The sequence below is a fragment of the Aspergillus terreus genome, genomic scaffold, assembly GCF_000149615.1.
Source record: "Aspergillus terreus NIH2624 scaffold_10 genomic scaffold, whole genome shotgun sequence".
Classification (NCBI taxonomy): domain Eukaryota; kingdom Fungi; phylum Ascomycota; class Eurotiomycetes; order Eurotiales; family Aspergillaceae; genus Aspergillus; species Aspergillus terreus.
Window position 1 is genome coordinate 1,344,141 of NT_165933.1, and position 21,495 is coordinate 1,365,635.

Below are 21,495 nucleotides of genomic sequence, written 5' to 3' on the forward strand. Positions count from 1 at the left end.
TCGGCAATCTGGGTCCAGGTCCATGATATTGGTAAACAGGGGTCAAAGTAACGTAATTGGATCCCCGACTCAATATATTTGCGGTCATAAGGCCCAGAAGCGTGGGTAGTGTCTCAGGCGTGGGTCATGAAGCTTTGTTCTAGAAAGCTCAAGATTCTCCTTAATATACAGGGGTACAACATCAGGATGAGCCAAAGACCGTCTACTTATATTCTCTTTGCGAATCAAGAGTCAATTCACCTTGATTTTGACATTTATCTTATATTGGCTATTGAGATGGATCCGACTGACACTGCGGTATGGCTATCTTGCAAACACTTTCACAGGAACCCTCCAAGTGGCATAAAATCGTAATTACATGATAAAAGGTAACTGCAAACCTGAACCCATGACCAAAAAGATATATATCTGAAATATGTGCACCATTTAAACCCGTCTATCAGGAGCCTATACCAATCATGCAATGTTCATAATTCGTTTCAAATCGTGAAGGGATAGAGGCTTGACCAGGTAGTCATCTATCCCGGCAGCAAATGCTTGTTGCTGCATGCCGCTGGATGCCACCCCGGTGACTGCCATGATGGCAGCTCGGCGGAGCGAATGTTGTTCTTCGTATTCTCTGATCTTGCTGGAAGCGATAATGCCATCCATTATGGGCATGGAAATATCTATCTATCGTCAGCTATGCACGAGCACCTCTGTACCCATGGTCATAGGGCTCTTACCCATAAGGATGTAGTCAAACTCTCCATTGCGCTCCTTGTACTTGTCAAGAGCCATCTGGCCATTGGTGGCAGTCTCATAGCTGCAACCAATCCGGCGCATAAAAGTTGCAAGGATCTTTATGTTGATGTCATTGTCGTCTACAATAAGCACGTGGAAATTCTTATGGTCAACCGCTTGTGGTGAGGCTGGGGCGAATTCAGCCACGTTTTCCTTCATCACCGGAGGAGACTCAATGCCCTTCGCAAGGGCGAATGCGTCGGATAAGGATCGTCCGCGCTGGGGAATACCGGAAAACGGTCCGGCAATTGGGCTCTGTGCCGTAGGACTGGCTTCGCGATGCGAATCAATATATCGCTGCAGTGCCTCCTTGATCTTGCGAGGCCCGATCCTGTTGTCACATCAGCACATTGTCGAAACCAGTGATAGGTTAAAGATACTCACGGTTGGGACAAGTAGATAATGTCGGCCCCTTCGATTGTGAAATTACCTGGAAGCGATACGCCTCGTTCACCGAGCACGATGATGGTGCGGTAATCTGGCTTCGTCGAGCCAGCAGCAGAAATCTTCTTTAGACCAGACTCTTCAATGATCGCAATGTCGCCACATGATGCCTCAAGGGAGTCCGCGAAGCAAACCATCCAGCCAGGCTGACTGAGCAGAACATTGCTCACAGCACCTCGAACAGAGAGTTTGCGTTTTGCCTCTGTGCTGAGGACTCCGCATGGGGCGTCCCTGAGGTCTGCGTACGCATTGAGGCCAACCAGACACACGCGTGTCATAGTGCGGGAACCAGGCTGGTCAGGCATTTTCAGGGAGGTAGTATGGAGTGGGAGTGGTGTCTCGGCCGCAAATTCCACTGGGATCCGCACATCGACTGTTGTGCCGACCCCCACTTGGCTCTTCACCTCGATGCTACCACCGAGGTAAGTTGCCAGTCGATAGACAATGGAAAGACCTAGTCCCACGCCCTCGGTTAGAATATCCTCCTGCGCGAAAGGTTTGAACAGCTGGTGTTCGAGAAAGCTCGACGATATGCCACAACCCGTGTCGGTTATCGAAAGACTCGCAAAGGTCGTTTTATAGTCTTCGTGCCGCTCAACTGTTTTGGATAAGGAGACCTCAATGAGCCCAGACCGCGTGAACTTGAAGGCATTTCCAAGAATGTTCATGACAATCCTTCTCCAGGCTCCGGAAATCGAGCGGATGACCCACGAATCTTGCTCTTCGATACGAACAACCACCGACAGATCATCGTGGTTCTCCTTCCCGAGGCCATCTACTCTTCCGCTCACGCCTGTTCCGCTGGGAAGGTATCGACCGGCGATCTTGGAGGCATCCATGAGTGACCGATGACCAGCATAAAGAGACTCTGTCACGTCTTCAAGCATGCTGTCGAGGTCAAAGGGGGTTATGAGATTATCAAGCTCAACTCTGTCGTGCTTGCCGCCGGACTTATGCACATGTGTTAGGTTGTTAATTTTGGCGAAATCCAACCTGCGAGTCAAATGGTAAGATGGGTGGTCTGCAGAACACAGGTATGACACTTACAAGTAATTCATCGTATCCAACAATGTCAGACCGCACGTCTCAACCATAGTGACCATGTCTCGTTGAGCAGGCTCCAACGGGGTAGTTTGCAGAAGCTCGGCGCTTGCGAGCATACCGTGCAGTGGAGAGCGAAGCTCGTGGCTGACAGAGGAAAGAAGGTCGGATTTCGACTGCTCTGTTGCAGTCCATCCTAGTTGCGAAAACTCCGCGACAAGAGAGTCACCGAATGTCTTCAGATAAGCTAGGTCGTCTGATCCCAACGCACGGCGAGGATCTGAAGTCCAAACCAGAGCCCCAGCGAGCCACCGTGATGTATCCCAGTTCCAGAGAGGTAAAAAGACGAGGGATTTTGCTTCAGGAAACTCATTTGCCAGGCGATGCGTGACAACATGGTGGAGATGCTGCTTTGATTCAAAGCTTTGCAGGCTGTGTCGCCGACCACCGTTTGGGGCGATAGGGAACGACACAGCCACCTCGCCAGGATGGAATATTTCGCCATTTGGAAAGGCAGTAAACATGTCACGAAGAAGTCCTTCTGTCAAAGCCAGTCGGGAGATATTTTCCTTGTTCTCTGCAGAAGACTCTGAGACGGCCATGCCCATGGGCTCACACGCTTGATCAGACCACTGAGCATGGGATGACAACGCAGCGGAATGGCTTGACGAGGCAACAGAGTCGGTATCCTTTCCATCATGTTCCCAGTCGCTTGTACTTGAAGTGGAATGGCTATAATACAGTTACCACTGTCCGCCGATTTTGGAGTATGGAATGCTTACCTTCGAGAATTACTCCGTGAGGCATCAAGGAACATGACACCATCCAGCTCCATAGATTCACGAATCAATGCACTGGCTCTTGAAAAGAGCAGCGACGTTCCCGGAGAAAGTGCGGCGCCCTCGGAAACGGTCACCAGAGTGCTCGACTCGTCAGAGCGCCTACGAACGTGTGCCTGATGCTTCTCTCTCAGGCTTGGTTCATGTGGATGAGAGGAAGAAGCGCGACTCCCGCCGTGCCGCGTAGTTCTCGGAGAGATAGAACGCGTCGCATTTGATGAAGTCCGCGATAATGGTTCGTTATCATGAAGCTCTGACAATCTCCGGAACGGAGAGCTGGATGCGATGCTCATCGAACGTGCTCTTTGCTCAGTGTGAATGGCATCTGATTGGCTTTGAACAAACTTCACTAGAGCATTCAACATGCGATCCGACTTCTGCTGGTGTTGTATCGTCCAGACGTTCTCGAGATGGTGTGAGATAGAATCTGCGACGTCCCGAAGCTCTCTAAGACTGCTGATTTCAAAGGCCGGTCGTGGCTGTTGGCCAACCACGCAGTACGTTCCAAACACCTCCCCATTCGTAGTATGCAGAGGGACCTCGGCGTAGAATCGGACATGAGGATGCCGCACAATGAAAGGGTGGGATTGAAGCTCCGTTTCGAGAGAGACATCACGGATGATATGTCGCGTAGCGTCTGCCGTCACATTGGGTGAGTCGACTGTTTCATAACCATCCCATTTCAAACCCAGGGTCCGCATTCCGAATGTGCCGCCATGAAAAGTCCGAGATGTCGAGGGATGAGACGTCGACGGTGTTGCGTGAGAGATGATGTTGGTTTCACGGCCATCCAGAATGGTCGTAAAGGCCTGGTCACAAGACAACCGGAAGACGCCCAGCTGAGTGAGGGCTAGAAGTGTCGGATCCTGAGCGCTCCAAGAAACTGCCGAATCCTTTCGCCTGTGCAATGATGAGGAGAGGCCATTCGCTTGCACTCCATTGGTGTTGTCCCGTGGTTCTGGACTATACAGTCTATTCCACGGCAGAAGATCAGCCGGCTGAAAATGTAGAATTGGGGCCACAATCCAAATGCACCGGGACTTACCTGAGTAGCTCTGGAACCAAACGCTGCCGAATAGGCAGTGAATGCGAACGAGAGGCGACTGTTGGATCCAACAGTACCATCTTGAAGGTCAAGCTATTGCATAGCAAGCACGAGGTAAGTACCTATCGACGACCAAAAACCAAACACATGGGCGGGTAGGAGCAGGCGCGGTCTTAAAGTAGGACACTCGCAACTCCGGGGGTCCAGAGGCAGATCCATTGGCGGGATAGAGCTTTTCTAAGGTTTTTCTGCCAACCGGGCACCTCCAGACACGCTCAAGAATTCCGACTAGCCGAGAGCTCCTGTTCTGGGGCAAGTCTAGGCCGGAGACCTGGTCTGGTGGACACCGGGAGGGTCTGACTTTTCTCCACCCCAGGGTAAGAGAATCATCGATAGGGGCGATCCTATGGGCAGTGGGTGATCATCCTCGGGACCACGGGAAGGAGCCCATGGTTCGGATCTGACATTGCCGCTGCAGATTGTTCCGGCCGAATTCTGAGCAGTGGAGAGTGTCGGCTCCGACGAATCGCTACAACTCTGGAGGACGAGCTTATTGCTCGTAGCGACTCTAGTGGATGGCTGTATGGGAGCGACAGAGAAAGCGAGGCTAAGGAAGAGTCGTTGGTGCGGATGAAGATGAGGATTGTAGAAAGGGCAGAAGTATGCCGTGATTACTCAGCCTCGCATAGATGTTCATACGGGCTCGTTATTGGTCCGGATTTGCGTTTCCAGAGTACTAGTGGATGACTAATCTCTTTATGCTCTGACACTCCCCAGGTGGAGCACAGAGTCTTCGCCGCATTCGGCCGGAACCGTAGTAAAAAGCATAGGACGTTGCATCGCTCTTCAGTCAATCCACCGTTGACAAATTTCTTTGAGATACTAGAGCCCGTTTCTTCTCTTCCTTCTCGTGAGACTGGTACCATTTTTGCCGGTACATTGCCGGTGCCGCGAATGGCAAAACTATGTACAAAGGAAGAAGAGCGGGTGAAAACAAGGATAGATGGATTCATGTGGTTAGATTGGAGCATACAACAGGGTTCAATATAATATAGAATGGGCAGTAGGGGTGACTGATTCAGCGTACTCGTACAGTGTGCAGGATATACTGTGTAGAAGTATACTACTGAAGAGGTTAGACCAATGTAACTGAACTATCATCTACCAGACAATCACAATCGATCACTGTTTGATCATCAGTACCTACCCCGTTGATTCAGCCCCACCATTGGCACTATCACCCAGATAGGGAGGTCATTAAGGTCATCGAGACGGACCACTTCCCCCCGTTGAGGGCTAGACCCATCGTCCATACAACCACTGCCTAGGCATTTTCTCGGCACCCCCTATGAGGACTAAGTAGAGCACGACCTGCCTAGTCCAGACTAACATGGTCTTAGGGTTTCAATTCCAGAACTACTCTTAGGGTTTGGTGATTGGCAGGAGTCTCGAAGGGAGCACCTGGTAGCTCACCGCGAAGAGCTCCTCCTCTCCATGGATAACCCAGTAGGAACATGAACATACCCATAGTCCCATGCCCTGTCAAAGAGAAGGCCAAGAAGAGTGTGGGCATGGCGTCCTCCATGGATGGACGGCGACCGGTGATGAATCATCCACCCCGACTGGATGACTGATCAACAACAGAGTCGGCGACCATCTGACTTTGGAACCGCCTGAATCGCCTCGATGACTTCCTCTACTCATTGCGGTTGCTCCGTCCTCCAATGGCAGGTCTATAATGCTATCGTCGGTGGGAAATCCAAGTGGAACCTGAGATGGCTGTCAGATGGACTCCGCTCATCCCCGTCTTCCATCGTCTATCTTCTCAATCCTGCTTGGCTTGCTTTATCAGCCTAGCTGGTTTATTGCACCCTTAATGATGACCAGAGTCATACGTTTGTCGATGGAGAAATTCGAGGGGGAATACAACAGTGATTAGCTCGATCCCACCGAATCTGCGCGACATAATGAATCTGAGATTGAACCTTGACTTGATCTAAGTCCAAGCATAATTTATTTTCAGCACATATTTAGTAAATTCCTCGCATAAGCTCGGGATTTGAAAATTATCGTTTGGTAATCATTAGAGCAAGATTCATGTCCAGATCCCGTATACCTGTTCCTCGCCATCTATCCAGCCAACCAAGGTCAACAACCCTGTCCCTCACGCCGTCGGCGTGTCCATGTTCGGGTAGATGGAGAAAAACGTCTCCAAATCCATGGTCGAGAAATCAAAATCCCAGCCCATGTCCGACAGGGTCAGGTCAAGGAGATCTTCTCCACTGCCGGCGCTCGCACTCGGCGGGGGAAAATTTCCGGGCACGAAACTTCCCTGCATGTTCGACAGAGCGGGGAGGCCGCCTCCAACGGCCAGGTTGTTGGAGAAGAGCTCGGACATGGATGGGCCCGGATTGTTCGATGCATTGTTCAGCGACTGCTGCATTACCGTGTTGGAATCATAGCCGTAGCCATTTCCTTTCACGGTGGCCGGGGGTTGCCACTCATACGACGGATTCAGCTTCCTCAGAACGGTCTGGATAGCAGACATGCTGCTTGCGATGGGGTCACCGGCTCGCATGGAGGACAAGCATTGAAGGGTGGCATGGATCCACCGGAGGTGGCTCGATGCGAGTTCATCACCATGCATGAGGTCATATATGAGCGCGAAGGCTGCACTGGATAGGAAATATCCATGATAACGACATTCCTGTGTTCATGTCAGCATAAAGCTAAGGGTCCACGCGCAGAGCCATCGACATACCCTGACCAGGTTGTTGATAAAAGAAGCTTCATACAGGAAATGAATGGTTCGGTAAGCGGCGCCAATCACTTGGTTGCAGGCGTCGTTTAGCCAAACTGGGATTTCAGTCGGACGCTTTGCTCCGCCATCCCCAAACTCCTGGGGGGCCATTTTCATATCTTGTCTCCAACGCCCACGGAATATCAGAAACGGCCGATATGTAAGTAATATTGTGTGGTAGTATACTATCGTGGTGAGTGAGCCTTTCCTGATACGACAAAGGGGTTAGCTGGGGGTCACATACGAGTGACCAACATCACCTGTCGTACACCTATTTCTCCTGGTTGTGGACCTTTTTCAAGACCAAAGCCTAGCGTTTCTTGGACCTTGGAATCGTAGGAGCGATGATCATCGGTTATTGAACGTGCGAGCTTCCACAGATGTAGCAACGAGTCATGGTGTCTCCCGAACATCTCATCCGCAGAGCGGGACATCATTTTCGTGAGATCGTAAAGAACTCGCAGAAGTGGATCGCGTGGAGGTTCAATACCGATATCTCTCTGCAGAAGAGACCGGGGTCGTCCTATGTGAAAACAAATCCAACTGGCGGAAGCATTAGTGCGGGTACACAGGCGGGTTTCGGGATGCCAACGTTTCATAAACATAGAGCGACCAGAAGGTCGTTCGTCGCTCTTCAATATTATCTGCTTTTTGGCCTCCCTCATTGGGCGCCTCTTTGTGCAACCCGGCTGAGAGAGCTTTCCTGGCAGCGCAACCCAGGTGCAGGAATGATGAGTTTGGCCTGCCTTGTTCTGTCTGATAATGGGCGTGCTGGCACCTCGTCAGTCAGAAACCTCTCAGCAGCTGTGTGAGACTTATCATAAGTAATGATATCTGAACCGTCCGAAGATTAACAACATCATCTGACAGCGCTGCGGTTGTTTTAACGCGTTCAAACAAAACATCGCCCCAGCTGTAATGCTCTGTTCCCAGAGACCCCATCGCCATAGCCATCAGCAACATGCAACGAGACCATGTGTCACTGCTAGCTCCCGGAGCACGATGATATAACTGTTCCAGCTCCCGTCGATACGAGTCCTTCGACCGAAATGGGACCAAATGCAGCAAGGTCGACAGGAAGCGCTCGAGGAACAGTCTGGCTAGCTCATACGGCAGGAACATGACGGGTACGTCTGTCGCATTCAGGCTCTTGAGGGCATCGTGAGGCCCCACCGGAGTCCCGAAGAAAATGCGACGGAAACTGAACATATCAATGCCTGCACTGGCTTCCTCGACCTCGGCCTGAGGCGCTTTAGAGTAATTGCCGGGGTTCGAAACCAGGTCGCGGTAGATCTCATGCATAAGAGCGAAGTGGGAAGTCGAGCCATAGTACAGTTGGATTTCCGATGAGGAAGACGTGGTGTCGGTGGCGGAAACGCTGTTGGTGGTATAGTTCACATTGGGGTTGCGGCGGCCTGCCGACGACGATGGCTGCACAAAGCCAGGCGAGGATGCGCGCACCCCATACTCGGCCCGCGTGGCCCCATTGGGCGAAAACTCCTCCGATTCCGATTTCTCCTGGTGTTTCTTCTTTCGATGGCGAATCCAGTCCCGATAGACACAAGGAGTGTTCCGAAGTTGGCAGGTCTTGCACGGGTTGATGCCGTTGCATTTGATCTTCCTCTTGCGACATTCTTGGCACGCCTTGGAGGTACGCCAACCAGTTGGCTGGGAATGATGTCCCGTGTCGTCCATAATGTCCAGCGCTGGACAAATCCGAAACACAATCAATCGGAATTAATCCCTGGCAAGGCACCTATATCTCGGGGTCCATATTAGCAGAAAAGAATGATGCGGTCATTGCCTGGAGGGGCAAATGCACTGTGCAGCATCACGTGCACATATCCGTAATTCCGCACGTCCCCGAAAATTTATTAGGAGTGGATTGTGAGAGATTTTCCCAGTTTTATGTGAGATATGAGACTTAAGCTGTGGGTAGAATCTTGGGAATTTTAATGAGAGATCCAGCTGATGCGGCGTCAATCGCTTCTGTCAGGCGTTTAGAACATCAGTGCAAGGAAGAAAGGTAAAGATGCCTCAGGCAGATATGGATATCTTATCGATAAGATGATATGCATGATTCCATTCTGAACAATAAAGTAACTATGCGTTGGAGCAAGCCCGTTCAGTAGGTAACAATCTCGATAGATACTGCTTTTGGAGTTACGAGATGGCCAACAAGCTTAAGAGTGGTACGGCGGGGCCAAAACGTTGACACTTATGAAAACTAGAATAGCCGACGGCCTAGGAGGATCTAGTTGCTGCCCGCTGCTGTGTGAAAAGGCCCATCGTAAGCAAGCCGCCCTGAGGATTCGCTTAATGAGTACATATGTGAAGATCATCTTGGGAAATATTCAGTACCGGTTCAATGATCTTCAGTCGCTACCTGTACTTGTGTTCGGGATCCCCGCAATCGGGGAAGCGGGCAGGCATCCAACTCACTCCGGATAGGACTAGTATCGGCTATCTTTACTACAGATGTCCATCAAGCTTGGAATACTCCTAGATACCTACAGCCCCTGCGACAGGCCTGTGGCCAGTCAATCTGGTCTAAAAGGCCTAGAATTGGGACTAGCGCTGTCACTAACGCATCTAATTTAGGTGCAGCAGCAGCTCTGCATGTACCCTTTCTACCAAAAGGCCAGCGTACCCAGTCATTGCGGTTCGTCAGATATAGATAGCCCTCACGGCCGTGACCCCTGTCCAGAGTATTCGTAAGCTCACGTTCCCATAGGACACCACCCAGGACGATCGCTGCCCCGTCTTCCAAACTGTCAGCGCTAACCTCGCTGCCTTCTGCATCATGCCTTAAGGGCAAGTGCTTGATGAGCGGGGATGGGGGGTCTCGCACCTCTCATGGATCGTATTGCTAGGTATATCAAGACCCTCTGCCGATGAGTCGTGGAGCAGGACCCGGGGACTCAGCATACCACAACCAAATTCTTGCAGACACAATCATGGCCATCACAATCCTGACTAGTATCTTGGGTATTTTTCTCCTTCGTCTTATTTACGAGTACCAAAGAGATCGAAAACTCCCCCCTGGACCGCGTCGACTTCCCTTCATCGGCAACATCCACCAAGCGCCGCAGATCCTGCCGTGGAGGACATTTCATGAATGGAGTAAGAAATATGGCCCCATTATGAGCGTCCAGTTTGGAAGACAGACCATCATTCTCATCGCCGATGCAACGATCGCGCGAGAGCTACTCGACAAGCGCGGGAGCATCTATAGCGACCGGCCGCGCATGGTCATGGCGAACGAGAATCTGACCAAGGGCATGCATCTTCTCCTGCGGAGGTATGACGAGCGCTATCGGCTGCACCAGCGCATGGAAGCTCCTGTCCTGAGCCCTCGTGCGTCCTCGACATACTATCCCATTCAGGATCTGGAGAGCAAACAGCTGTTATATGACTTCCTCTCTTCCAACAATTTCTTCAAACATTTCGAGCGATACAGCGCCAGCCTGGTATATACACTCACTTACGGCTTTCGCCTGGAAACTGGCGAGGAACAAGAGATGAAAAGCGCTCGCGAAGTCATGCATAACTTTGGCCTTGCCGCTCGACCAGGGACATGGATAGTCGATGCGATTCCTGCGCTCAACACTTTGCCTATGTGCATTTCGCCCTGGAAGCAAACAGCAGAGAAATTCTTTCAGATCGAGGCCAACCAACACATGCGAAACATGACCGTTGCCAAAGAGAACAAAGTCTGGAACTGGACGAAGGAGTTTGTGGTCTCCAAACAAGCCGAGGACATGTCGCCCCTGGAGTTGGCATATGATATGGGTATTCTAGCAGATGCCGGCTTGGAGACAACTTCCGGGGTTATGCAGACCTTTACATTGGCGCTTCTATCCTATCCCGGCTTCATCAAGACAGCCCAGGAAGAGCTGGATCGTGTCGTCGGACCAGACCGACTCCCCACTATGAGCGACAGAGAAAACCTCCCATACATGACGGCCGTGGTAGAAGAGACGCTCCGGTGGCGATCCATGGCACCTGGTGGAGTGCCGCATGCCACGCTGAAGGAGGACACGTTTATGGGATATCGGATCCCAAAGGGGACTATGGTGATGGCGTTACACTGGTCGATGAGCTTCGATGAGAGACATTTTGAGAATCCTTTGGAGTTTCACCCTGAGAGATGGATCGGGAGAAATCCCGACGATGGCTGCTTTACCAACTTCTTCGGCTATGGTCGTCGCGTCTGCACCGGTAGACATATTGCGCGGAATTCGCTCTTTTTGCTCATGTCACGCATTCTCTGGGCATACAATGTGCAACCCGGAACTGGGCCGGACGGCAAACCCAAGAAAGTCGATGATATGGCTTATGGATCGGGTTTTGTGTCTATCCCCTTGCCCATTCGACGCGATCTTTAAGCCGCGCAGTGAACATGCACGGATGGTGATTGAGAGAGAATGGGAATCAACAGAGAAGGATTTGGAGATCCTGATGAACTCGATTAAAGAACACCAAAAATCGATTGGACTGGAGCCCCGGGCCTGAAGTGAAGGGGCAGGATACATCTGGCATAGCGCAGGAAATGACTGTATATAAGTCAACACTTACTGAAAATTGCACCGACCAAGAATGAATATCATTGGCATCAGAAAAGCTCTACAGAACCTGTGCGCGAGCTGCGACCTCATCATACACTGTTCGAGCATTTTGCACTTCGCATGAGAATCTCCAATACTCCTTATATCCCGGAGAGACTTCGTCCCTGCCTGACAACGACACAAATAGAACCCGGATATCATAGCTGTGCAACCGCCTACGCGTATGCACCTCCATTCGAGTCCTCCTGGACCTCCTACTTTGCATGTCAGACAACAACGCCTGTCGGTATTCAGTGCAATTGGCTTCCGCGATGCTTATCACGTCACGACAGTGCGACAAAAATGTCGGACGCAGCTCGTCCTGGCTCAGAGTCTCGAGTGGTGGAAGCGACAATTGAAAAGCTTCGCCATTCAGCAAAGTTTCGTGCCGAATATCCAGGGCGAAACTCGGATCGTCCACCACGAATCGATTTACCGAATAACGGGAAGTTGTCCCAGACAAACGCCCGTCGCTCATGGCTAGGAACCAATCCTCTATCCTTCCGTCGTACGGTTTGTCGCACCGAGATCGATACTCTCGCATCAACTCGAAGCAAGTAAGAATGCTTCGCAGGGCATCCATGTTAGATCGACTACCGTCAACCCATCCACGCCTATCCGTCTCGATGAGATGAAACAGATCCGCCGTGCATAGCAATAGCGCACATGCCTCCAGCATCCAGGCCGATCGTTCGCGAGGTTCCCCATCCTGCGGGACCCATTCCTCATCCAAGAGTACTCTTTCGGGTTCTCGAAATAGTTCTTTCACGGCGGCAATGACTCGTGGCCCGTCCACTGCGTTCGGCTCCGTCGTTGTCATTGTGATGTTCAAGAACGCATACACCCCGACACCTGGGAGCAGACCTACGATTTTAAACTGCAAGCTTGTCAGCGAACAATCTGCCGCACGTTGACAACGTGATGCACGTGTCCATGACCCCGCTCGTGCACCCATGCCCGACATGTGTAACCACAAGGTGCGCCAACGCTAACATCAATGGAGGGCCCTACGCGGTCTCGCCTGTCTACAGAGTTAACAATGCAGGGGGCCAGGGGATCGCATGAAACTCTCGTCCCGAGAGGGCCTAGACCTACGCGTAGACAGGCCCCTCTGCCTGCTGCGTACTACGGCTTCCCAATATACGGAGGATTTAGTCGAGTGTGCCCATGACGACTCCTGAGACCAAACCTTACAGCGGTATTTGCTCGATGTAAGACTGCCACTAGCAAGAGAGGAGCAAGTTGGTCTTCAAACAGCACGCACCTGCTACCTGTAAAAAGAAATGCCATGGGGGAGATAAGGTGGAGACAAAAAGGAAAAAAGAATGCGACGGCCCGAACCGCGATTCGAACGCGGGACCTCCTCGACCCGAACGAGGAATCATACCTATAGTTGGTTTGTTAGTTGACGTCAAGAATAATTCAGAAGCTGTGCTCCATACCTCTAGACCATCCGGGCGGCCGGTAGGAAAAGCTGGAGGTTAGAGTCAATATGATCGGAAGGGTCCCTGCATCACCCTGGGGACACATTTATATGTCAACCACTCCCCAGTGATACTTTCCGGTATTTTGGACCTCTGGGCTGTCAAAGGGGAAAACGTCTGGTGTAAAAGATGGCTCCATTATCCAATGTCGTTTGCAGGTTTTCGCACCTATGAGACCTGGGGAAGGCTGCGTCAAGCATCGTCCAGCCTTTTTAGCCTTCGAATATCATATTATTAACACTCGGAGAGCCTGAGAAAGGTAATATGCAGGTTATCTAGACTGGACTCTGCTTGGCAATAAGGGACCTTCGTGGCCTAGGTGAGAGATCGTTCTGATTGTTTGCTAGTTGCACGGCTGTGGCAGCTTGTAGTTGCAACATACCATACTCCGTAGACGATCAGATTTTTCTGTGGTTTTTAGCCACAAAACTAGCAAAGGTTTTCACTGGGTCCCCAAATTGCCTCCATGCTGACCCATGCGGTGGCAAATATTTGGATACTGGTCTGGGCTTTTCTCCGAACCCGTTCAACTGTGTATCCCATGAATTTCTGAGCGACTACGGATATGGACAGGTTGCTACACCTATCCTTTAGAAAAACTTTTAACCATCTTCTTCCACAATCTACTTGCTGAACAGCTCTGAGAGGCGAGAAAAAAAGGAAAGCGGCCCGAACCGCGATTTGAACGCGGGACCTCCTCGACCCGAACGAGGAATCATACCTAATTTGCTGTTAATATATGCATTTCATTACTAGTTGTTCAGTTGCTGCATACCACTAGACCATCCGGGCGGCTGATGTAATACCTTTGCAGAATAGGTATTCTTGTTGGTGACACCGAGGTCACCATACACGTCCATAGCTTGCGCTGCGGGTTCTCATGGTATGTAAATATAGATGCTCGGTTTTTGAGTCCAGGCGGAGCGTAGGGCAGACGAGTGTCCATTCACTGGGAATAGTTTAGACAAGTACGTAAATGCAGCATCTGGATATATATCGCATGTGGCTAGGCGACGGTGTAGACCAAATATGTAGAGCTATCGTATACGCATTTGTAGATGCTATACGTACTTGCAGAAGCGGTAACACTGCCAATACCCCATTATTAATGTCTAACAGGCCGTGTGTGTGACTGGCAGCGTCAAGCCTCCCGTGGACTATGTGCATCCGTATCTTCCCGGACCCATGGGTTGCGACATTCCAAAGGGCGTTGGAATGGCTCTCGTTGTGGCACGTTGTCCATTCAGTCAAGCTACCAATCGACTAGGACGCCCTCTGAGTCGTGGCATGCAACGGGTCGGACAGACCACCTCGAACCGCCTAAGACCACCGGCCCGATCCTGAGGTCGGCGGTGGAGAAAGAGGAGCATCGACTAGATATAGGGTATGTATTTTCCAAATCCTTTATATTCTATGATAATATAAGGGCCTCAGTATAGCTAGGAAAATGGCCGATCCTCTTCTATATAATCCGAAACCGTTTAAGAATGACCAAAGCGGAGCAAATCAGACCCAAAATAACGCCTAGTATACCGAACCACCAGCCAAGGTTGGTGTCCTCACCAGGAACCTGGACGTTCATAGCAAAAAGATTTGTGGTGTACTGCATCGGTACAAAGATCCCTCCGATAACCGCCAGACGACTCAAGGTCGCAGTCATCTGGTTCCGCATACGGGTAGAGTCGAAGGACAACCGCCCCAGATATTTGGACTGCGACCGGGACAGCATCTGCTCGGAGTGGGATAGATTACCCATCATGGTAAGGACGTGATCTTGGATGTCGCTGAGATAAAGGGCTACCTCGGCTGTGGACGAACCAAACGCATCGCAGTGGCGTGCGAAGCAGCGGACCACATCCGTTTTGTCGTTCAATAGCTGGCGGATGTGCATGACTTCCTTTCGGCAATGGTAGATACGCTGCAACGCCAGTCCGATGTCATCGGGCCGAGTGATCGAGACACCCTCCTCCATCATCTCAACGCCTGTCTCGACACGGCTGATGTAGGGAGCGAAGCCGTCGACAATGTCGTCACTGCCAAAGATAGTTAGTATGGTCAATTCATGTGCAGTATGGAAGTCATGTGACATACATCAGAGCGTAGCAGATCCAGTCGCTCGTCAATGCCAGATGACTCCGGTGTTCTTTGATCCGGTTACGAACATTGCCCGGATGGGGACAGTTCCCCAAGTTGAAGCTGAGCACGCCCTCGCGAAAGACAATGGCATAGAAATTGAGGGACGAAGTCCCGACACCATCCTGCATTTGGATCTGCTGGGGCGGCCGCAACGACAAGAAGTAGTATGGGCCGAACAGTTCGATTTTCTCGCGGGACTCGCGCATCTTGATATCCTCCGTGGTCAGTGGATGGATATCGAAGAAGCGCGAGAGCGTCTCGATGTCCTCATCGGATGGCGCGGTGACGTCCAACCACCACAGTCCCGAGTGAGATCCGGTCTCTAGGAGCGTGTCGAAGGGATTATAGAACGACCTCAACGACGACAGGCTCGAAGCGTGGATCACAGAGTCCAAACGAGTTGTGAAAAAGGAGAATTGGGTGGCTTCCACCGCCGGCTTCTCATCCTGCGTACTCGTGAAGGATGGTTTCCCATCCGAAAATATGGTACCGCCATGGCCAGCCATGGTCGAGGCTTCAGAGAGCGGTTCGGACGCGGGCGACTTGACGTCTAGGGGTTTCTCCCTAGGTAGGGGGTCCATTCGAATGGGGCCGACACCCATTCCATGGGATGAATCAGGCGGCGACGACGAAGCTTTGGAGGATCGGCATATATAGAGCGGTGGGATCGGAGGGCGCACGCAGCATCCTGACGTGTCTGTCTGGGGGACGGTGTCTGGGAGAGAAGTCGAAAGGTTGATGTCGCATCGATCAAGCCAAGAAGGTCACCGCCCGCCAAAAAGAGAGATTTTCTGTCGGCAGAAAGGGGATACCAGCCAATGGGAGAAGGAATTATGAGGCGGTATGCATTGTAGTATCACCATGGAGGCAGTGCTCAAACCTTGACCAGAAAGGCACGAGTCGGATCAATTGAGAGGATGCAGGTGAGAATGAAACGAAGAGAGTAAATTATATACCTCAATACCTTGTGTCTCTACTGATTCGTGGATATTCGCGCAGCATTTCTCGTAGGATAACCAGCGCAGTCCGCATTACATAATCGGATTTCCCCAAAAGGCAAGCATTGCATCTCCGCAACATCTCGAGAGCACCAACAGACAACCAGAGGATTTTCACTGTCGGTGACTTGCAACAGGTCAACTAAATAATAGGACATGGGCTTCAGGCATTGACAGATCCACACGTGGGATACCCGTTTATCCCCCAGAATGTGGCCCATCCAGGACCCAGAGACGAAGCTGGTCGTGAAAATCGACTTCTTCATTCTTTCATTCTGTTGTTTGACGTACTTCTTCAACTACCTGGACCGATCCAACCTGTCCAATGCGTACGTCTCAGGGATGAAGGAAGAGCTGGCCTTTCATGGCAACCAGTTCAATGTCATCAACACGATCTTCACCGTGGGCTACATCCTGGGCCAAGTGCCGTCTAATCTGGCCATCACATATTTCCGCCCACGCATATTTTTCCCCACCATGATCCTGCTGTGGGGTGCCCTGACGATGGTCACGGCTGCTGTGCATAATCCGCAGGGGATCATGGCCATTCGCTTCTTCTTGGGTCTTGCGGAAGCGAGTACCTTTGCGGGAACCCACTATATTCTGGGCTCGTGGTATTCCGAGCGCGAACTAGGCAAACGTAGTGGAATATTCACTGCCTCTGGGCTAGCTGGAACCATGTTTGGGGGCTTCATCCAGACAGGCATCCATTCGTCCTTGGACGGTGCACGGGGCCTGTCTGGCTGGCGATGGCTATTCATTGTGAGTCTAGTCGGGCTTCAGTCTACACGAACCACCATTAACACCTACAGATCGACGGCTTGATAACCGTCCCCATCGCCATCTATGGTCTGCTGCTGTTTCCCGACACCCCAGCCACGACGCAAGCGCCGTACTTGACGCAATCCGAGCGCGAACTCGCCGTGTCACGTCTACCTGGCACTAACGCCGAACAGGCCCCTGTCGACCGGGCCTTTTTGAAACGGCTCTTTACCACGTGGTACTGGTGGGCCTTTGTCATTCTCTGGGTGATTGCAGGCGAGACGGAGTCTTTCTCGTCGAACTCGTTGCTCGCGCTGTACATGAAAGCCCATCCTACTATTCACTACTCGGTTGCCCAGCTCAATAATTACCCAACGGGTGTGCCAGCAGTCGGCATCGTATCCACTCTTTTTTGGGCCACGCTAACCGATGTACTCCGCGGGAAACGCTATCTTGTGGGCTACTTTATCGGAGTGACGGGAGTCGTGACTTCGGTTCTTATCTTGACTCGGTTCGAGTCCACGGCTACCGTGTTCGGGGCATACTACTGGGCCGGTGCGGTATATGCATGTCAAGCGACGTTCTTCGCCTGGTGCAATGATGCCATGAGGTCGCAGGATGCTCGTCAGCGGTCTGTCGTGATCGCGAGTATGAACATGGGGAACAACGCGGTTAATGCGTGGTGGAGCATCCTCTTCTATTCGGCCGACCTGGCACCACGCTTCACCCGCGGCATGTGGGCGATGATCGGCTGTTCCATCGCACTGGTCATCTGGACGACGGGGATCGTGTATAAGAGTGTCCGAGAGGAGCGGAAGGCACGTATTGTGGACTCCTCGTTGGTGGACCAGCAGCAGCGCACTGTCAAGTCAATGGAAGATGCTATCAATTTAAGCGGCGGGCTAACCGCGCACTGATTGCACATATTCTATTCTACCGTCTTACTCTAAATGCCTCCTCTAGACAGAACACGACGCTCTACTCGCTGGCAACTCCTTGGTCCACGATCGCCTTGGCTCTCTGGACGATATCCTCCCAAGTCGGAGGTCGATCTTGCAGATCCGATCCGACCTCCTCTACATGCAGACCCCATTGCAGCAGGGCTTCTTCGCTGCCCCATTCGCCGTTGCCCATCAACCCGACAGGGACCTTGCCGTTGCCCGGCTCATCCTGCGGCTCCGCGTATCCAGCGGGAACGCTGATCGCGGGAATACCAGTGAAATTCGCCAGCCAAACGTATTCCATACATTTGATAGTCTTATCCCCGTCGCTAAATCCGTACTTGTACTCCGACTTGGACTCGACGCGCCATCCCGCACACGCCGTCGTCGGGGTGACAATGATCATGCCGGGGAAGTCTTTCCAGAGCGCGGACAGGTGCTGCATGAGAAGCTGGCGCAGTTTCTGCGCGAGCACGTAGTCGATGGCGGGGGTTGTGCGGCCGAGAGTGAGGAGGATACGGTTTGCGGCTGTGATATTTGTCGTGTCGGTCAGCGCGGCCGAGGCGTCAGTGAGGATCGTCATTGCGTGTGCCGTTTGGCCCTCCACGAGGAACGGGATGTCGATCGGTACGAGGGTGTAGTCATATACGGTGACTAGCTTGTCCAAAAGGGACCGACACAGACGCTGCACTGAGGGATCCGCACGCGAGAACCAAACCTCCGGCACGCCTAGGATCTTCCCCTTGGCTGAGGGTGAGAGAACGATAGGCCCGGGCGGTGGAAAGAGGGTATCGGGGCCGGGGGTAGCAACCAGTTTGTACGCTTCGGCAAGGGAGCGGATATCCGCAGCCAGGGGTCCAATGACGCTGGTGGTGCTGGCAAAGTTGACTCCAGGATAGTGCGACAGGCGGTTATGGGTGGGTTTGAGTCCTGCAACAGAGCAGAGCGAAGCCGGGATCCGCACACTCCCGCCTCCATCGGTACCCAGGGCAATGGGGACGAGTCCCGTGCTGACTGCGTACGCGCATCCCGAGGAGCTTCCCCCGGTGTAGTAATCGGGATGATACGGGTTGGGTGGTGTTCCGTAGTGGATGTTATTGCCGGTAGTATCTGGCAGATAGTTAGCACGTATACTAGCTCAAGGTCGAACCACCACGAGCTTCCCATACCTAATCCAAATTCATGCATAGACAGCTTCCCAAGCATGATGGCACCCGCATCTTGCAGCTGGCGTACACACCAGTTCGTGATGGAGGGGTCCTCCTCGGTAGGTTCCGGTGTGTAGTCGTTCAAAGAGCCAAGATGAGTCTTGTACCCGTCAACATCGAACTCGCCCTTTACTGCAGTAGGGACCCCGTCGAAAATTCCCAAAGGGCGCTTCTCCTGGTACCGCTGAGTGGACGCTTTCGCTGCCTCGAGCACAAAGTCCACACGACTGTCGAAGAAAGCCACCGCATGTTTACCCTGGTTGGCCATATCGCGCCGGATCAGCGGGAGGATCGCCTTCGCGACGGCGAGAGGCGTCAATTCGCCCGACAGGTACAGCGCATGATAGTCCGCGACCGAATAATACTTAGTCTTGTGATTAGGATAGGGTTGGGCCGGGAGTTCCGTGGACGCGACTGCATCTTCGCTTTCGAGTAGATTCCCGGAACCCAGCGGAATAACCGTGGGATCATATCGGGGCTCGACATAGTCCAAATGCTCTTTGATTTTACGGAGCATCCCAAACCCGGCATTAAACCAGACGATCTGGGGCAGGAACCAGACCCAGTCCAGTCTTCACTCGCGAATCAGCATGTTGCTTGGCTTAAGGGGGTACGAGGAATACGAACAACCAGGCACTGATATTGATCACGAACCCACGAAGACCCGGATTGGACTTGCGGTCGTATGTTGGAGGGACGTCAGGCCTGGGAGACGTCAGGTTGTTAGATTCATTTTCTCAGTTTGTTGATGCCGCCGACTCACCCTTTCTTGGGCTCCGGATAGTCTTTGAACTGAGGTTTGTGCTTGGCCAAGGCAGCCATGGCGGCGATTGCAGCAATTCAACCAGACTGATGAAGCCACACGTTACACAGGGTCTCGGAGCTCGACTGTTGATTTGGAGCTGGAATTCGAATGAAGCTGCCTGGAAATTCAAAACAATGTAAGTCCACGTGGGCCCATGTGACTAATACATAATTGTGCATCTTATAGGTACAGTGTCGACGGCATAAATTTATGCACGCATAGAGGATATCGTGAGTCGATTTTAGCCTTTTAAAACAAATAGCAATGTCGTTTCAAATATATATCCCAAGATGGAACTACCATAAGCAGAATTTTGAGTGGAAATACAATAGGAGAGGTATAACTTAGATAATCTCCGATGGCATTACGCTTTCCAGAAAACACGACCCTCCATCAGTCGTCGTGCCGTGCGAAAGACGGTGGCATGACTTAACTGACCGTCGGGCCCAAACTCGGCTCCCACCATCAAGGTGCCGCTGGCATGTCCTAGAGTGATTCCGGTCTCATCAACGGGAGGGACCTTCGTCATGCTGGCCACGACGCTCCCAGGAACTTTGGCCGCTGCGGCCAGCGCCAGCGCCACCGTGATAGGGACAGCCCTGTGTGGCTGGCCGACTGAAAGAGCTCGCACAACGACATCAACCGCGGGTCCTGATGCTTGTGTGTTTGATGGGGGAGCCGAAACCATCCCGATCTTGGGTACGCTTCCCGGAACACCGTCCGGGTGATCCGCGAGGCCCATGGCGACCCCAGCCTGTCGACGGATGGAGTCCAGACGCGGTAGCAGGGTAGGATGCGCATCGATCTCGTCGGGGGTGATTGTGCCTTTGACGCCCAGGTCGGATGCGAGAACGAAACAGCACGGGTTCCCAACGTCGATACATGTTGTAGAAACGCCATCAAACGTGTCCACCACCTGTCCAGTGGGAAGCAAGGAGCCGGTGCGGGAGCCCGCAGGGTCCAGGAAATCGAGCTGGATCTTGGCTGCAGTACCGGCCACACCGTCGATCGCAAAGGAGCCGGACGATGCGGCTTCACCGTCTTCCACGGGGAAACGCGACCGGATGATCTTCCCGGTATTGGTGTTGTGGATGCGCAGGTCGGCCTCTGCGTGGCCATCTGGCTGAACCGGTACCAACTGGCTGTCCACAGCAAAGGGCCCGACCGCACTGATCATGTTCCCACAGTTACTGGAGTAGTCGACCTGGCTGTCTTTCACTCCCATCGCCACGAAAGTATAGTCGATGTCGGCATCGGGACGGGTCGACGGGCCGACAACACATATCTTGGACAGGCTGGAGATGCCGCCTCCCAGGCCGTCTAGTTGACGACCATTCGGGTCCGGGCTGCCGATTACACGACGGAAGATTTCATCCCAGCTGGTGTGGTCGGTGGGAAGGTCACTCTGCTTGAAGAAGACTGCTCGCGATGTTCCGCCCCGATAATAGGAGGCTGGGAGACTGCGCTGCGGGGCGCGACGATGAGCGAGCGAGGAGAACGCCGCACCTCGAGAGGTGGTGTTTATCATCCCAGGGAGTCTTCGGGAGATCATGGTCTGAATGTTTGTAGACAATGTCCCATTCTTCAGGCATTCGTGTATGC

General features: G+C 52.4%; 7 protein-coding genes and 1 non-coding gene across 8 annotated transcripts; 2 read left to right on the forward strand and 6 right to left on the reverse strand.

Moving 5' to 3' along the window:
• Positions 1-456: 456 nt before the first annotated feature.
• Positions 457-4,232, reverse strand: ATEG_07322 (uncharacterized protein; the record flags this gene model as incomplete). The annotated part of the gene is made up of 6 exons (XM_001210008.1): positions 457-668; positions 726-1,114; positions 1,168-2,220; positions 2,275-2,887; positions 3,064-4,079; positions 4,153-4,232. The coding sequence occupies 6 exons, from the start codon at positions 4,230-4,232 to the stop codon at positions 457-459; spliced, it is 3,363 nt and encodes a 1,120-aa protein (XP_001210008.1).
• A 2,084-nt stretch (positions 4,233-6,316) lies between these two features.
• On the reverse strand, positions 6,317-8,647 carry ATEG_07323 (Zn(II)2Cys6 transcription factor; the record flags this gene model as incomplete). The annotated part of the gene is made up of 4 exons (XM_001210009.1): positions 6,317-6,859; positions 6,914-7,008; positions 7,197-7,475; positions 7,747-8,647. 4 exons carry the CDS (start codon positions 8,645-8,647, stop codon positions 6,317-6,319), a joined length of 1,818 nt encoding a protein of 605 aa, XP_001210009.1.
• A 1,262-nt stretch (positions 8,648-9,909) lies between these two features.
• ATEG_07324 (cytochrome P450) lies at positions 9,910-11,340 on the forward strand (the record flags this gene model as incomplete). The annotated part of the gene is made up of 1 exon (XM_001210010.1): positions 9,910-11,340. One exon carries the CDS (start codon positions 9,910-9,912, stop codon positions 11,338-11,340), a length of 1,431 nt encoding a protein of 476 aa, XP_001210010.1.
• A 1,551-nt stretch (positions 11,341-12,891) lies between these two features.
• Positions 12,892-13,018, reverse strand: ATEG_10516. The gene has a single exon. It is a non-coding gene; the product is annotated as a tRNA-Arg (tRNA).
• A 1,487-nt stretch (positions 13,019-14,505) lies between these two features.
• ATEG_07325 (magnesium transporter CorA family protein) lies at positions 14,506-15,781 on the reverse strand (the record flags this gene model as incomplete). The annotated part of the gene is made up of 2 exons (XM_001210011.1): positions 14,506-15,076; positions 15,135-15,781. 2 exons carry the CDS (start codon positions 15,779-15,781, stop codon positions 14,506-14,508), a joined length of 1,218 nt encoding a protein of 405 aa, XP_001210011.1.
• Positions 15,782-16,387: 606 nt separating this feature from the next.
• On the forward strand, positions 16,388-17,856 carry ATEG_07326 (putative MFS pantothenate transporter; the record flags this gene model as incomplete). Its single annotated transcript, XM_001210012.1, has 2 exons — positions 16,388-16,939; positions 17,134-17,856. The coding sequence occupies 2 exons, from the start codon at positions 16,388-16,390 to the stop codon at positions 17,854-17,856; spliced, it is 1,275 nt and encodes a 424-aa protein (XP_001210012.1).
• A 61-nt stretch (positions 17,857-17,917) lies between these two features.
• On the reverse strand, positions 17,918-19,910 carry ATEG_07327 (amidase; the record flags this gene model as incomplete). Its single annotated transcript, XM_001210013.1, has 4 exons — positions 17,918-18,990; positions 19,050-19,660; positions 19,743-19,793; positions 19,852-19,910. 4 exons carry the CDS (start codon positions 19,908-19,910, stop codon positions 17,918-17,920), a joined length of 1,794 nt encoding a protein of 597 aa, XP_001210013.1.
• A 347-nt stretch (positions 19,911-20,257) lies between these two features.
• ATEG_07328 (DUF453 domain protein) lies at positions 20,258-21,445 on the reverse strand (the record flags this gene model as incomplete). The annotated part of the gene is made up of 1 exon (XM_001210014.1): positions 20,258-21,445. One exon carries the CDS (start codon positions 21,443-21,445, stop codon positions 20,258-20,260), a length of 1,188 nt encoding a protein of 395 aa, XP_001210014.1.
• Positions 21,446-21,495: the final 50 nt, after the last annotated feature.